We start from the raw sequence: 17,664 nt of genomic DNA, 5'->3' as shown, positions 1-17,664 counted from the left end.
AATAATAAGAAATGTAGTAAGAAATTGAACTAGTAAGGAATTGAAATAATAAGAAATTGAAATAATAAGAAATTGAACTAGTAAGAAATTGAAGTAGTAAGAAATTGAAATAATAAGAAATTGAACTAGTAAGAAATTGAAATAATAAGAAATTGAACTAGTAAGGAATTGAAATAATAAGAAATTGAACTAGTAAGAAATTGAAATAATAAGAAATTGAACTAGTAAGAAATCGAAATAATAAGAAATTGAACTAGTAAGGAATTGAAATAATAAGAAATTGAACTAGTAAGAAATCGAAATAATAAGAAATTGAACTAGTAAGGAATTGAAATAATAAGAAATTGAACTAGTAAGAAATCGAAATAATAAGAAATTGAACGAGTAAGGAATTGAAATAATAAGAAATTGAACGAGTAAGAAATTGAAATAATAAGAAATTGAACGAGTAAGGAATTGAAATAATAAGAAATTGAACTAGTAAGAAATTGAAATAATAAAAAATATAGCAAGAAATATAATAGGAAATTAAAATAATTATTATTTCCATCGTCCCCTTCAATACAATATTTAAAAAAAAATGCCCTCATATTCCTCAACAACCAATTACAATTTCGATGCCACGACGAACGAAATGTGCATTAATTTGCAATTCCGATGAAAGAACAATAGCCATTCGTTTCATTGTTAACACAAACAGATCGCTGGCATCGTTATTTAATTAATTAACGAGGAGCATATTTTTCGCTAGCAAAGCAAACAGGAAGAAATTTATATTTCAAAGTAAATGTCAAGATTTTATTTCGGAGCACGCTCACGGACGGCTGTATTAATTAAAAGAACCGTGAAACGAAAGATTCGAGCGGTCTCTGGAAATTAATAAAGTTCACGTAGAGACCGACACGAACTTCTCCGGTTCTTTCTGTTCGAGGAACGAGAGGATCCGAGCGTCCCGATTTGTTCGAAAGTTCGCGGGCTCGTAGAACAGATCTAAAACGGGGAGAAGAGCATCTCTGACAACTTTGACTCCTGTTATTTTTCTGTTCCGCGGCTATGAAAACACCGGTTTAAAAATTCGAGAAACTTCGCTCGGATCGCGGATAATAATAAGCGATTAACGAATGAAATTTCAGTCGACGTTATCGAATTAAAATTTGTGTAGATAATCTCGATAACAATTCGTTCGAACAAGATTTTACTCGAATAAAAAGTTATTCGTTCAAAGAAGAATTTATTCGGAATTAATTCGTAAGAATAATCGAGTTGAATGAAAATTATAGAACACAGTGCTTTTCCATACTTTATTCAGTAATTTCTTCTGCGTTAATTTTCACAATTAACTGTGCTTTTTCAACTGTGTTGCATTGGAGAATGTTTTTTTTTTATTTTTGAGTAGATTGTTCAACAATTATTGGCATTGTTATTCGAATAATTTTGTAATCTGTAGGCGGACGATTTAAAAATATATACTATGTTATATTATATATCAATTTATATTTTTATATTCATATATTTATTATATATTAGTTAATATATTAATTGTTACTATATATTTATATTCGAATAAAACGTTCGACTGAAAAGCATTCGTTCGAATATAGAAACTCTGTCGAATATAGAAACTCATTCGAATATAGAAATTCATTCGCTATAGAACAACCGTAAAACAATAACTTCTTTTACGAACGTTTCGTGACTCGCCGCACATATCCCGCGTAAAATTCTCTAAAACAGTTCCGTGGTTTCTTTCGCTCGAATCACACAAGTTTCGAACGATTGCGCCGCCATAGTTTTACGGCGCGTAAAAATTATTGAATTTTCATCGCGATGTCTATTCTATATACTTTCGGTAACTCGGAAAATATGCGGCGAATAGAGGGGGCGAGCCGGTCAAACCCGATCGGGCTCTCCGATAGACTGTTCACAAACTTTAAGAGCACGTAGATCGGTGTGTATCGAAAACACGATGCACTACAAAATTTTTATGCCCCTAATCCAATAAGCTTTATTCGCGAACATATCGCTGAAAACTTGCCCGGAAACGATATCATTTTATACGAGTTTTGCTTATATATTCGATGCTATTTCTATCCGCTTATACTTATTTCTATTCGCTTATAATTATTTTTATTTGCTTGTAATTATTTTTATTCGATTATAATTATTTCTAATCGATTATAATTATTTCTAATCGATTATAAATTATTTCCATTTGGTTTATAATTATTCCTATTCGTTTAAAATTATTATATTAACATTATTATATTATATTAAATATTATAATATTATATTAAATATTATAATATTATATTAAATATTATAATATTATATTAAATATTATAATATTATATTAAATATTATAATATAATATTTGGTTTATAATTATACCTATTCATTTATAATTATTTTCATTCGTTAAAAATTATTCGAATTCGTTGAAAATCATTTGTATTCGTCCATAAACGTTTCTTTTTTCTGGTTGCAATTATTGTCCCCCGTTCACGATTCTTTCCTCCGAATCGAAAATAATCCGACAAGTAGATTTTCGACACGTTAAGAGAATAAAATAATACTGACGGGCGAATTCGGGCGAGATCTCCATCGCGCGAGACGATCTCGCTATTTGTCCGACGATTTGCTTCGCCGGAACGCGAGGTATCAGTTTTAACGCGCTTGTTTTGCTTCTTCGCCAGCGACGGATCGAGCTTGCAGACGTTTATGCAAATGCAAAATTCCAGCAGCCAGTTTGCGGAACGGCGAATTAAACTCGGGCTTGTTCCACGAAGGAAATATCCTGTCGGGTTCAACCATTAGCCCCGCGAACCACCGTGTTCGTTCACGCTCTCTCCCTCTCTCTTTCCCTCTATTTCTCTCTTTCGTTCTCTCTCTCCCTTCCGCTTTTTCTCGAGTGTATGCAGCGTTCGTGTGTTGTTTCGCCCACAGTCTTTGCTTTAGCGTGTACGATTTTACAAATTAACGCGGCCTTATCAACTGCGTTCCGAGCATATTTGCCTCGGGGCAAAGGCGGTGTTCGTTTCCATTCCGCGATGTTTCTGGTAATTAGTTTGTCAGTCTACTTACAACGTTGGTTTTACACGTGTAAGAATAATAGAAATTGTTGCAACCCCGTGGAAACGTTCGGACGCAATCACGTTAATTAGCCGAGCCGATATCCTCGAGCCAGATCACCTTCGCGTTCATCTTTGAACGAAGGTGTCGAGAATTATTGCAACTATTGTCAATTAAAATATTTGTGATCCGTCATTTTCACGGGATCGCACGGATTACACCGGCGATGTTAACAATAAATAATCGCGTTAAGGAACGAGTCGAATATCCCGCAATTTATTAAACAGAAAGTTTAATCAATTTTTCTTCGTCCATTTTTCTTGCTTTTTCAATGATCATCGACGGTAACAACGCGCGTATGTTGCGTTAAGAACCGTACAAAACTGCAGCAATTTCGTCGGCGTCGCGTCAAAAGCATCGCCGCGATAAAAAGCAACGCGCCACGAATAAGCGAGCAATTATTTTAATTATTATCGACTATTTATCGGTGATTCGACAGTGCCGTATAAATTAGCCGGCGGAAGCGGGCCCGTGGATTCGAGTGGCCAGAGATTCCGCGGGTCTTCGCGGCAAATCCGGAATGCATCCACTCGTCCCGGGCACGCGCGCGCGCGCGCACACCCACGCCGATTTTTTCTCGCGCGTTTTTCCTTCGTCAGCCCGCCCGCGGTTTTTCCCCGCGTCCGCGCGAACCCGAAGCGCCGTCTTTTTGCGACAAGTGGCCCGCCACCATATTTCTTCCCGCTTTTATTTCCCTATACATTTTTCAAGCCGTGGCGCCTGCGCGCGCGCGCACCGGTCCTGTTGATTTGCGGTGAACCGCAATACGGTGCCGCGCGGCCGAAGAAAATATTGCTCCGCTTAAAACCGCGATAAATCGAATTCCTTTGTACGGCCGAAAACACGGCGAGTGACCGGTGTTGCGACGTGCAAGCTCGCGGAACGAGAATTCCTCCCTCTTTCTCCCCGGGATTCTTCTCTCTTTGCACAGTTTCCATTAGCTTGTTCTATTAATTGATTTCGACGAGCTTCCGTTCTGGCTCGAAATAAATTGTTGCTAGCCTGGAACGGACGAGAGAATTCGAGCTCTGGAGAAAACAAGAATTTTTCTGTGCGAAACTCGCGTCAGAAAGAATGTTGCGTTCGGCCCGAAAAAAAACCTCGATCGATTCGACGCGCGAGGCTGAGAGTTATTAAATTGGACGACAGCGACGTTTGAAATTCTTTCGAACACAGCTGTGAACACTGTTTTCAAGCAGTTTGTACGCTTTTTGCGATGTACAGTGATTTCTCCCGGAAATGCCAAATGTCGGGTTGCTGTGAATTTCGCTGTCACGTGGCCTCCGAATTTCCTTCGAATTTGCTTCGAATTGCTTTCAAATTTGCTTCGAATTGTCTTCGAATTGCTTTCGATTTGCTTTCGAATTGCCTAATTGCCTTCGAATTGCCTTTGAATTGACTTTGAATTGCTTTTAAATTTCTTTCGAATTGCCTTTCAAATTGTCTTCGAATTGCTTTCGAATTGTTTTCGAATTGCCTTCGAATTGTCTTCGAATTTGCTTCGAATTGTCTTCGAATTGCTTTCGAATTGCCTAATTGCCTTCGAATTGCATTTGAATTGACTTTGAATTGCTTTTAAATTTCTTTCGAATTGCCTTCGAATTGTCTTCGAATTGCTTTCGAATTGCTTTCGAATTGCCTTCGAATTGCCTTCGAATTGCCTTCGAATTGCCTTTGAATTGACTATGAATTGCTTTTAAATTTCTTTCGAATTGCTTTCGAATTGCCTTCGAATTGTCTTCGAATTGCTGTCGAATTGCTTTCGAATTGCCTTCGAATTGTCGTCGAATTGTCTAATTGCCTTCGAATTGCCTTCGAATTGTCGTCGAATTGTCTAATTGCCTTCGAATTGCCTTTAAATTTCCTTCGAATTTCCTTCGAATTGCCTTCGAATCGGGTCACGTGGCCTCCGAATTGCCTCCGAATCGTGACAAAATATTAGAAATAAAAAAGTCAAGTCATCCTTTTTATTCCAGCATTGCTATGTATTCATATTAACGTACACCGGTTTCAATCCCAATCTCCCAACATTCCTAGCAAAAATAACTGTAACTGCGTTTCTCGTTTAATGCAATCGCTGCAGAAAATTTCTATTTCGCGCAAAAAATCTACAGTTCTGATAACGATTCAATGAAAGCAGGGAGGTGCCATTTTTTCCATTCTATTCGGAGGATTTAATAGACGCGCTCGTGTTCGGTAGCCAGTAACTTCTCCGCGGAACGAGGGGAGACGATAGCAGGTGCCGTTTCTGATTTTATTCAGGGCCTGCAAAAACTGCCACGCCGAAATGGTCGAAACGCGTTCCGCTTCTATTGGGCTCCCGGCCAAAGCGGAACTCTCTTCGGGGCTTAAGTTCCGCTCGGACATACTTCCCGCGACCCTTTGCACCGCCGGTAATCTTCGTAACAACCCCCGGCGACCTTCCTTGACCATCTTTTACCATTCCCGACTGTTCTTGATCGTGTTCTTGGCCGGACGTTTATTATCCTTCTTGCCGTTTCGAACCGTTCTTTACTGTTATCGGCCACTCCTTATCGATCTGGAACGCTCTACCGCCGATTTTCTTACCGGCTTTACGATGCTCCAATCTCTGTCCTGGCTCGCGATCGACGAGAATTTACGGGGCGAGCGCGGAAATTAATTTCGGCGGCCGCTGTTGTTCCTTTGATATCGCGACGAGATGTAACGAGATGTAAGTAAGTAAAGTGTCCACTCGCTTCGAAAATACCGCTTCGAAGATGCTGTTTCTTTATTCTTCTAGGCAGATATTTGAATGATCAGATATTTTAATGGAAATTTATGTCGCAAGTTAATTTTAAATAGGGGTCAAATTGATTATGGTAGATTCTTTACGCAAAATTTAATTACGAGTTTTCATTATAAATTTCAAATATAATCGATTTTTGATTGAAGCAGACATTTTAAATTACAATAGACTGTTAATAGAAATTTAGCTCGCAGTCAATTTTAAAATCGATCATAGTACATTTCTCCCAGAAAATTTAATCGCAACGAATTCCAACAAACTCGAATGATAATAAATTTTTGACAGAAGCTTAAACTGCAATTATCAATTACAACTGCAATTAATCCTCAGTAGGAATAAAATTCGATTAACTATATTCTAAAACAATAATCGCCTGTTAATTGTGGTCCGGTTAATAGCGCGAGACACGTGGTCGCTGATGACCTCGCAATTAACGCGACCGCGTCGTGATAAATAAACTAGTAACGTGATCATAATCGCACGAAAATGCGTCGTCGGGCGATCTCGCGGAACTTCCTCCTCCTCCTCTTCCGAAGAAAAACTGGAATCTAAAAATCCGGCGAGGAGAAAAATATCGCAATGGCCGTGCTGAAAAAAAAGGATCGAGCGAGTAATCGACAATCGTCCCGACATCAAGTAGTGTTCCGTTCTGTAGGACCTCCCGTGGGCCGCTTTCGCGAAAGTTTATGGCGTGGACCAGCGAGGATCACAAAGAGACGGAAACCTTTTTTCCATCCGCAGAACATCGGTGCAGGGTCTTCCGTCTCTTTAATGACCGCGACGCGTCGTAGGCACGAAAGGTCCGAAGAAACAACCCCGTCGTAAATTTGAGAATTTAACGGGTCTTGAGAAAGTTTAGTCCCAACCGTCGCGGGGACGATATCTCAGGCCCCAGGGGACCTCCCGACCACGCAACTACGCAACACCCCCCTCTCCTAGACAAGGCTCGTGTAGGACGATACGAGAGGGTGGTGACGAAAAGCTTAGAGGACACTGATTGGAAAATCGCAATCTTCGAGAAAAACCAATCAGTGCGTCCCGGCGTGGAGGTGGAGGTTCCTTCAGGGATCTCAAACGGGGGTGACCGATATAAAACAACGCGACCAGTCGGGGCGCGGACAGAAAAACGCAGAAAAACATAGTCATCAACAATCATTCGACACCACCAATTATTTCTGTTAAAAAGTGCAACAGTCAATACCCTTCATTACCAGCTCTGTTACTTTAAGTGGGCACAGAGCATCGCGAACCACATTGTCAATTAGAATCGGGAATTTACAACCCCCGTAGACCGAACAACGGTCGCAGTGTCGGTGCGCGAAAAACAAGTAGCCCCGGCTCGAGCCAAGGTTTACGAGCCCCGGGAACATTTAAATAGCATTTTCATCGGACCGAGAGCCCGGTGATCGAGCGCGATCGCTAAATCACCTGGCCGCGATCGATTCCGGTGAAAGGGTGCCGCGTCGCGCCGCGCCGGGAAAAATGGCGACGCGCTCGCGTCGGTGGGGTGCCACAGTTCGCCGGGTTCTCGAGCTGGCTAAACACGAAAAGGAAAATATTAACCGCGACGTCGCCGTCGTCGACGTCGTTCCGTTGAAGGGAGCGATGTTATTCATCGGCCAGGTCAGCTGCTGCGAACGCGAGCTCCTTCTCCCCCCTCCCCCTTTTTTCCCACCGGCCGGCAATATTTGCTTCTTGCCGGCGGCATCAATCGCGGCTCCTAAAAGGCCATTAAAAAATGCACAGGTGCCAGATTCCACGCCCACTTTTTTTTCGCTGAACCACCCCAGGAGTCCGGTCGCGCTGCCTTTTCAACCCTTTTCGTCGTTTACTTTGCGGGAACGCCGAGAGTTTGAAGCATCGAGAAATAATAAGAGAATTAATGAATAATTAAACTTTTGCTCGACACACGTTCATTGGCAAATCTGTTTTTAAAAAATCTGACCTAGACGCCTTCTTTCTAAATAAATAGATCAGTAATAATGAGGATAATATAATAATAATAATACTTGATAATATTTAGGACAAATAATAGTAATAATACTTAATAAGAATAAAGATAAGTAATAATGATGATACTTATACTCTCTCTCTACTCTCTCTCTCTCTCTCTCTCTCTCTCTCTCTATATATATATATATATATATATATATATATATATATATATATATATATATATATATATAAATATATATATATATATATAATACTATTAATTATTATACTATATAATACTTTTATAAAGCATTATTATTAGGTATTATTATTATTATTAAGTATTATTATTGTTAAGTATCATTATTATTATTTATCCTTAATATTATTAGATAGTATTATTATTAATCCTTATTATTATTATTAACACATAGTAATAATAATACTTAATAATAATAATAATATCTAATAATAATACTTTATAATAATAATACTTAATAATAATAACACTTAATAATAATAATAATAATAAATTTTACGACGTCTTTGGACGCTTGAAAAGTATCACATCCACATCCCGTTAATAAATATTAATCCACCCGATCCCGAAGAAAAAAAATTGAGAGATGGCGGCAGCCGTCGTCCGCAACGGCCGGGAGAAAAAATCGTAATAATTTCTCAGCGGGTCCGGAGCGTTTCCAGCAGCCGGAGGATCCTCGAAAAAATCAATTCTCGCGAATGCACCGAGGGAAAATGGCGGCGTGTCGCGAAGATGGCGTGTTTCTTCCGCGGAAGAAGATTCGCCGGGCTTTTCGGCGCGTCGTTTGTCTTCCGGACTTTTTATGAAACAATCCCGCGAAAAGAGGAACGCGTGGCCTGCGGGGCACCGGGACAAAAGCTAGCGGAGCGGGGAGGGGGGGGGAGGGGCATGGAAAAATTAATATCACCCGGGTAGAGCCGTGTTTCGCAGCTGTTTCGCGGAGTCCAATTTCTGCGTTCCGGTTTGCCGGGGCAAACATCCGCGCGTCGCGTGTCCGTTCGACGCTTACGTATTCCGCGATTCTTTCTTTCTTTCCGTTTTTTTTTATTTTTTTTTATTCCCGCGATAACGAACTCCTCTTCCCCCGGTTCCTTTCTCCCGGCGGGATCCCGAGCGTGGAGGACGCGTAATTTAAACGGAGCAGCACCGCACGGAAATACGTGACAAGCCCACTTGGCCCCGAACAAAAATTACCGTCGGTCCGCACTTAGAAGTTATTTAATCCGGTCCAGAAGGACTTTTCATTACAACTTCAACAATTTCCAGGGGCCGGCCAACCCCCCTCCCCCGCTCCGGTCACCTCTCCGGCCGCCCACTCGGCCTTCAACTTACACAATTTAACTTACACAATCGGCCGCGGGCTGGTTGAATGTGTGTGTGTGTGTGTGCGCGCGCGCGGACCCGGTCTCGTTCCGTCATTAAAACTCGCTCAGAACCTCTATAACTGTCCTAGATACATCCCGTTTAATGCCACGGCGTCCTCCCACCGAGGATTTCAAACTATTTCGAGGATTCGACACCCGCGCGGACCTCCTAACCCTCTGAGAAAACTTTTCCAGGTTATTATGGCGTCTTTTCTCACGGTTCTTGCAACGTAGTTGCCCATTTTCCACCGTTTTCCTAGTTCCATGCTTGAACGAGGGCGGAACGTTGCGGCAGGCAAAGTGAAAAAGAAAATTTTAGTATTTTCTAAATATTATATTATGTTAAAATAATAGTTATTCTAAATGATATCTATTCTAAATAATATTTACTATTATAATTGTAAATATTATTTAGTAAGTCACCTGAATGTTCTGCAAAATATTGCTGACAGTAATTGATAATTGAAGTCACTACAGGTACGAAAGAGTATAATTAATACTAGAATCGATAGTGTTGTTACCAAGAAATATAATTGATAATAGTAGTCACTAGTGTCACCAAGAAATATAGTTGATAATAGAAATCGTTGGTATTGTCACCAAAAAATGTAATTGATAATAGTAGTCACCCAGTTTTATCAAGAAATATAATCGATAATAGTAGTCACCCAGTTTTATCAAGAAATATAATTGATAATAGTAGTCACCCAGTTTTATCAAGAAATATAATTGATAATAGTAGTCACCCAGTTTTATCAAGAAATATAATTGATAATAGTAGTCACCCAGTTTTATCAAGAAATATAATTGATAATAGTAGTCACTGGTGTAACCAAGAAATATAATTGATAATAGTAGTCACCACTAATGTTATCAAGAAATATAATTGATAGTAGTAGACACTACTAGTGTTATCAAGTAGTCACCCAGTTTTATCAGGAAATATAATTGATAATAGTAGTCATTGGTGTAACCAAGAAATATAATTGATAGTAGTAGTCACTACTAATTTTATCAAGAAATATAATTGATAGTAGTAGTCACTACTAATTTTATCAAGAAATATAATTGATAGTAGTAGTCACTACTAGTGTTATCGAGAAATATAATTGATAATAGTAGTCACCAGTGTTATCACTAAATATAATTGACAACAGTAGTCACCAGTGTTATCAAGAAATATAATTGATACTAGAAATCGTGAATGCCTTTACCAAAAAGTATAATTGATAATAATAATTACTAGCACTACTACAAGAAATATAATCGACAATAGAAATTATTAACCCCTCCAAGACTATTATTGTTCATTAAAAAGAAAATTATTAATTTTTAAGATATTATTCTAATAACACCAGAAGTACCTAAACGCGACTTATATAATATTGTTCTATAACAAAATACCAAGATTGGATTTACTTAAACTTTAAGCACAATTTCTATTATAACACATACTCGACTAAAGAAGTTAATTTAAAAATTTCTCCTAGAAACATTTTTATGTCAGAAATAGTAAAAGAAAAAATTGGAAACCACTCGTTTTGACTAGTTTGGTACTTCTAATGTTAAACGACGCACTGTGCGGCCAGGAAAACGGACAAAAAAAGAAAAGAGAGAGAGAGCGAGAGAGAGAGAGAGATAGAAAATAAATTTCTTCGGCAGAACGCGAGCGTTCTAATGCGGACAGAGTGTTCCAGCGACGCGAACGACCGCGGAGATATTGATGAGAAACTGGGTCTGCGCGATTGTATTGGAAAAACCGGAAATTTCCATCTTCCCTGACGTCGTCGTCGTCGGATCCTCTGGATCGTTTCTCTCTCCCTCTCTCCCTCTTCCTCTCTCTCTCTCTCTCACTCGCTCTTTCTCTTTCGATCGCTCGGTGTTTGTCAGAGCCGGTCCCTTTATCCGCTCGCTCGATTCCCTTCTGTTTTTTCCCTTTCTTCTCATTCTATTTTTCCTTTTTTTTTGCAACGCTCCAACCCGTCCTTTCACCGTGAAATCTCTGTGATCTTTAAATGGAACCTTTGCTCCGTGGATTTTATATTCGTGACGAGTATCAAAGCGGGCCACTTTGACCGCTGCCAGATGAGTTTTCGTTGACGTGCAGCGATAAAGAAAGATCACCGAACAACAGATAAATTCGAGCCCCGGCCACGTTCCCCTTTGTCCCCCGCGGCCAACGATTCGCCGTTCCTTTATCGTACGTCTGCACGAGCCGCGGAAATGGCTAATCTATCGGTCAACGAGGACCCGAGACGAGCAAAGGCCAGACTTTTCGAGAACCGTCCTACACAGACCACGATCTACTTGTGGTCCCAGCGAAATTCAATCGTTCGCTGCGGAAATGTTTTAGCTCCGTTCAAGATGTTCTTTTTTTCTACAGGAATTCGTCGTAATCGTATTCTTCGTTCTTTTGAAGCATTTGTACATTTACGATTTTTAAGGAATAAGTGGTGTACATTGAAATATTTTTTCTACAATAATTAGCCGAATTAACTCTTTTTAATCGGATATTTTATTTGCATAACAATTATTTATTATCCCGAACAAATTGTGGAGGTAAATATTTATATTATCATTTTTATTCAAATCGATTGTTCTCCGAATGAATTCCTGTATTAATAAATTCTTATGCGAATGAAGCAAATATTTCTTTATTCAAATGAATTCCTAATCGACTGGATTCTGAATTGAATAAATTTTTTATCAAAAAAATTCTTGATTCAATAAATTCTTAATCGAATAAACAGAGAATAGCAAATATGAGAATTGAAAATATTAGAGACTGTAGAAAATATCACATATTTATAATAGAAAATAGAAAATAGAAAATAGAAAAAATTACAAATAATAAAAAATAGAAACGTAAAAGTAACTTGTTAGGTTTTCCATTAGATATCACTGAAGCCATAAAAGTAACTTCGATTCCATAACTCCACTGCCTATTATTCCAAAGACGCCTCACAGTATCTCATCCTCAAACCACAATGATACGAAAGTTAATTGTTACGTCGATCGTGAAACGAATAGCCTGTAACGATGTCGATTGATGAAATCCTATCGGTATTGTTTTAATATCGCGCAGGAAGATTTTCCCTTGGACCGTACAAGTGGCAACTCGAAGTAGAAAAGGATCTCTGTTGATAAAACAGTTACTGCCGCCTCTCGGTTTGCCATTCGAGCCGCTGAATTAAGCCAAGTGGCGACCGAGGGTCGCCTCTCCACTGCAAAGGGTTAATTGACTGCGGATGTTTGCGCGAGCTCATATTTTTCGTCGAGTATTATGCAACCGGCGAGATTGAGCAGAGAAATATATCTAATTAGCGGCGGTCCTGCGCCGTATTATATTATCATCCTCCTCTCTCTCTCTCGCTCTCTCTCTCTTCCCTCTCCCCCGCACCTCATTTATTATGCAGCTCTGTATAAATTAAAGCAGTTTCGCTCGTTACCAAATGCTCTGGCAAATAGAAGAAAAGAATACAAGCGCGTTGGCGAAAGGAGATTGTGGAAATCGCCGAAGTGCTCTTCTGTTTCAAACCTTTGTTTCTCTCTTCGACGTTAAGTAATCATTAGATAGAGGATCTTATTACGTTTCAGGCGAAACTGGCCGAGCGAAGACAGAAGAATTTATTGTACGAAATTCTTCCATAAGCTTCCAAAAATTAATCACATATTCTTTTTTTTTATTCTGCAAGTAGCAGCAATCGCAATTTTAATTCATTTATTGCCTGTCGAACGTTGCTTCGAAAGACATTTATATTTTGGTAATTAATAATAAATTGTTAATTCTAGCGGTATTTTTAGATTGAGTAAGCATTGCTTCCTTAAGAAAGCGACCTATGATGGCAGTTTCATTTTTCCCGAAAATGGATTCTACTAGTCTCAGTAACTGGTCCAAAATTTTGCTGTGGACCTAGGGGGACCAGTTACGGAAACTAGTCGGATGGATTTCCAGACATATCTAAAAAATCGGGAAAATGAATTCTACTAGTCTCAGTAACTGGTCCAAAATTTTGCTGTAGATCCAGGTGGACCAGTTACGGAGACTAGTGGGATCGATTTTGAATTCTGCTAGTCTCAGTAATTGGTACAAAATTTTGCTGTAGACCTAGGTGGACCAGTTACGGAAACTAGTGGGATCGATTTCTGAAGAGATCCCAAAAATCCAGAAAATGAATTCCACTAGTTTCCGTAACTGGTCCAAAATTTTGCTATCGACCTAAGTGAACCAGTTACTGAGACTAGTAGAATTCATTTTCAGGACTTTTGGATGAAAATCCGGAAAACGAATCCTACTAGTCTCAGTAACCGGTCCAATATTTTGCTGTCTACCTAGCGGGACCAGTTACTGAGACTAGTAGAATTCATTTTCCCGATTTTTCGGATTTGTTCAGAAATCGATCCCACTAGTCTCAATAACTGGTCCACTTAGATCGATAGCAAAATTTTGGACCAGTTACTGTGACTAGTAGGATTCATTTTCCGAAGAAACCAAAAGAAATGAAAGCGCCAATACAGATCCATTACTGAATCTAAAAATACAGTAATGTCTCCCTAACTGACGCTCAGATTGTGCACAAGTAGAAGATCAGAACATGCTCATTCTAGTGTTACAGTAATGTCTCTCTAATTGACGCTCAGAGATTGTCCACAAAAATGGACAATTTAGGAAGAGGAGATACGATTATTCGAGCCCTGCAGCTCGTTTCTATAGTTCTTGACAATTCGTAACTATAAAAACGTACCGCAAGGATCGAATAATCTTATCTCCTCTTCCTAAATTGTCCATTTTTGTGGACAATCTGAGCGCCAATTAGAAACATTACCGTAACACTAGAATCACCATCTTCTACTGTCGTGAACGTCCAACGCAACAGCCAACGTGTTAACACAGTGTTCCAGGAGCATAAGCTCGAACATTATACTCCCGTTTTCTCTCGCAGGATCCTTCGAGATCGCCGGAAGGGCCGCTTACAAGATTCGATCCCGGGGTGCCGAGAAGCGGAATGCAAAAAAATCGTGGACCACTTACCTTCGGATAATGGATCGAGATCGCGGAGGTGTACTGGAACGTGAGGCTTCCCGGGTAGCCGTAAAACGGTATCGTTATGATCGGCGTGAGCGTGTCGTCGAAGTAACCGAAGGCCAGTTTAGTGCCGCTCGGGGAGAACCATAAAGCCTTGTTTGATCCGAACACCTCCTCTGAAATCAAAAAGCGAGCGACGGGTCGTAACGTTCCCCGGTGACAAACATTCCTCGCAGCAACGTTTAATCACGTCGACGACGGACAACGGCGGCTTGCCACGCTTGTGTGCGAGCCACGACACAATGTTATGTGCATCGAAAAAATACAGTAAGTTCTCTCTATTTAACGCTCAGCTTGGGGATAAAAATTGACAATTTTGGAAAGAGTGGTAGCATTGTTCGAGCCTTTAGGCTCCTTTCTATAATTTCCGATCGTTAATGATTATAAAGACGAGCTGCAAAGTTTAAATAATCGTGTCTCCTCTTCCCAAATTGTCCATTTTTGTGGTGAATCTGAGCGTCAGTTAGGGAGACTGTACCTGGCTTGTTGTAAGAATAAACTGAATAAAATCTGACTTTCGAAACCGCGGGGTTAAAGTTCGTCGTGATTAAATCGCGGATGATATTATCTACCCGAGAGAAATTAGCAGAGCCAGTAGGAAAGAGCAAGAAATATATTCGAAGAATTGAATCGAAAGATCAAGAAAATCGCTGAGAAAATATTCGGATCTACTTCCGCGTTGTTTCGTTTTGCGTTAGGTTAATTATTCTCGCAATTTATTCGTTTGGAAACAATTTAATTAATTGCTTTTAAACGAACTGTACATATATTATGCTGTACCTTATCAAATCGAACGATGTTTTATCGTCGGTTTTAGATTGTCAGAATAAAATATTGATTTTCATGCCTCGGCTTCCCATTGACGAAATCAAATATTTCTTTTATGCTCTGGCTTTAGATTGTCGAAATAAAATATCGATTTTATGCGTCGGTTTCGGATCGCCAAAATAAAATATTGATTACAATGCATTGCTCCGGATCGCCAAAATAAGCTATTTCCGTTCCGCGTTTCGCGTTATCAAAATCAAATATTTATGTCAGGCTTTGGATTATTCGATGCAGCGGATTAACGAAATCAATATTTTATTTGCCGATTTGTGGCTCGTTTTTTAAATAAATTGTACTATATTAATATTATTATTATTATACTATAAAAACTAATATACTGATATTACAGTGTAATATATACTAATATAGTAATATTATAGCATAATATATTAATATACTAGGATTATAGTATAATATATAAATATACTAATATTATAGTATAATATACTAATACACTAATGTTATAGTATAATGTACTAATACACTAATATTATAGTAAAATATACTAATATACTATTTATTATAGTATAATATACTAATATACTAATATTATAGCATAATATATTAATATACTAATATTATAGTATAATATATTAATATACTAATATTATAGTATAATATATAAATATACTAATATTATAATATAACATACTATAATATACTAATTATTATAGTATAATATGCTAATATACTAATTATTATAGTATAATATACTAATATACTGATATTATAGTATAATATACTAATATACTAACATTATATAGTATAATATATTAATGCACTAATATTATAATATAATATACTAATATACTAATATTATAGTATAATATATTAATATACTGATATTATAGTATAATATACTAATATTATAGCATAATACACTAACATTATAGTAAAATATACTAAGATACTAATTATTATACTATAAAAAACGAGTAGCAAGGCTCGAATAATCGTATCTTCTCTCCCCAAATGATCAATTTTTGTGCCGAATCCGAGCGTCAATTATGGAGAATTAACAGCAACGGAAGACGGTTCGCAACTAATCGGGCCGCGGCGAGTTCGGGAAAGTATGCGACGCCCTCGTACCGGATAATTATCCGCGTTCTCTCGCAACTTCGTCCGACGATGTGTACACGGAACGGCCGTTGATAAGTCTCGGGCCGCAGCGCGCGTGGACAGCGAATCCTCGGGAACTTCTGATAAGAACCACACCCGCGTGTCATCTTCAACCGGTTCGGCTCCGCTCGGCCCGGCTCGGTTCCAGCCACCCTCCTCGGCTCGCGCACGGTTGAACAAACTTCCCGAATAATTCATGCGTAATTTTGCTCGCCGTTGCTCAAGATATTCCGGGGGACCATTCAGCCAGCTCGGCTCACGACGCGACGCGACGCCTCGAGATTTCGATCAACCGAGGATGATGATTCGTTGCTCGCGACCCTGCCCCCTCCGACCACCCCGATCACTTCTTTCTCTCTCTTTCTCTCTCTCTCTCTCTCTCTCTCTCTCTCTCTCTGTTTCTCTTTGTCGATAATTCCACGATTCTTATCTTTGCGACGGAGAAATCGCTAATCCATTCTCGAGGAACCTCTGAATAATTCTCCGATCATTTATGCCAACACTGCGTTAACGTCGTCGAGAGATTCTTCCGGGAAGATTCGGTCGCGGGAATGTTCGTTTTACGCTTCGGCATTGATAGTTGATTATGGAATCTGATTCGGAAGGGGCGAGGATTAACGGAGACAATTTTATTCGACGTCGACCAGTCGATATCGGAGAGAAGAAAAATTCGAAGTTGGATAAAGAAGTTGTTTGTTATTCGAAGAAAAATTAAATTCGATATCGGAGTTATTCGTTGTTCGAAGAAAAATTCAATTCGATATCGGAGTTATTCGTTGTTCGAAGAAAAATTCAATTCGATATCGGAGTTATTCGTTGTTCGAAGAAAAATTCAATTCGATATCGGAGTTATTCGTTGTTCGAAGAAAAATTCAATTCGATATCGAAGTTGTACGTTATTCGAAGAAAAATTCAATTCGATATCGGAGTTATTCGTTATTCGAAGAAAAATGTATTTGCACAGTAATTAATTCGAAGAACAGTCGATTTGAATGATCCATGTTAACATTTACGAGTAACTTGTTTCTTGACTGCTCTAGGTATCTAAAAAATTACGAGAATTATTGACGTTATTGTTCGAATAATTTTACAAACTGTACTCGAATAATTTTGCAATCTCTGTTCGAATGATTTTACAATCTCAATTCAAATAATTTTGCGATCTTGATTCGAATTATTTTACGAACACTGCTCGAATGATCGTGCAATCGTTATTCGAATAATTTTAGAAGCTCAATCTGAATGACATATTCGAATACAAAAATCAAGCATTATTCGAATAAACGAATAGAGCAATTAACTTGAATAAAAAAATAATTCGGACAAATAGACGGAATAATTTGTTACGATGAAAAGCAACGAATTATTCGAATAAATAGAACAATTTGTTACGACT

General features: G+C 38.7%; 1 protein-coding gene across 4 annotated transcripts in view; it reads right to left on the bottom strand.

Annotated features, from left to right (window-relative positions):
• The window catches only part of LOC117221967 (venom dipeptidyl peptidase 4), a 440,681-nt gene that overhangs the window by 128,358 nt on the left and 294,659 nt on the right, over positions 1 to 17,664 (bottom strand). For all 4 annotated transcript variants that reach the window (XM_033473358.2, XM_033473359.2, XM_033473357.2 and 1 more), the window contains one exon: positions 14,268 to 14,437. In XM_033473358.2, coding sequence (XP_033329249.1) covers positions 14,268 to 14,437 — 170 coding nt within the window. The remainder of the gene's footprint in view (positions 1 to 14,267; positions 14,438 to 17,664) is intronic.

The sequence above is a fragment of the Megalopta genalis genome, chromosome 3, assembly GCF_051020955.1.
Source record: "Megalopta genalis isolate 19385.01 chromosome 3, iyMegGena1_principal, whole genome shotgun sequence".
NCBI classification, from domain to species: domain Eukaryota; kingdom Metazoa; phylum Arthropoda; class Insecta; order Hymenoptera; family Halictidae; genus Megalopta; species Megalopta genalis.
Note: the sequence above shows the minus strand (reverse complement) of the source record. Positions and strands in the feature narration are given on the sequence as shown.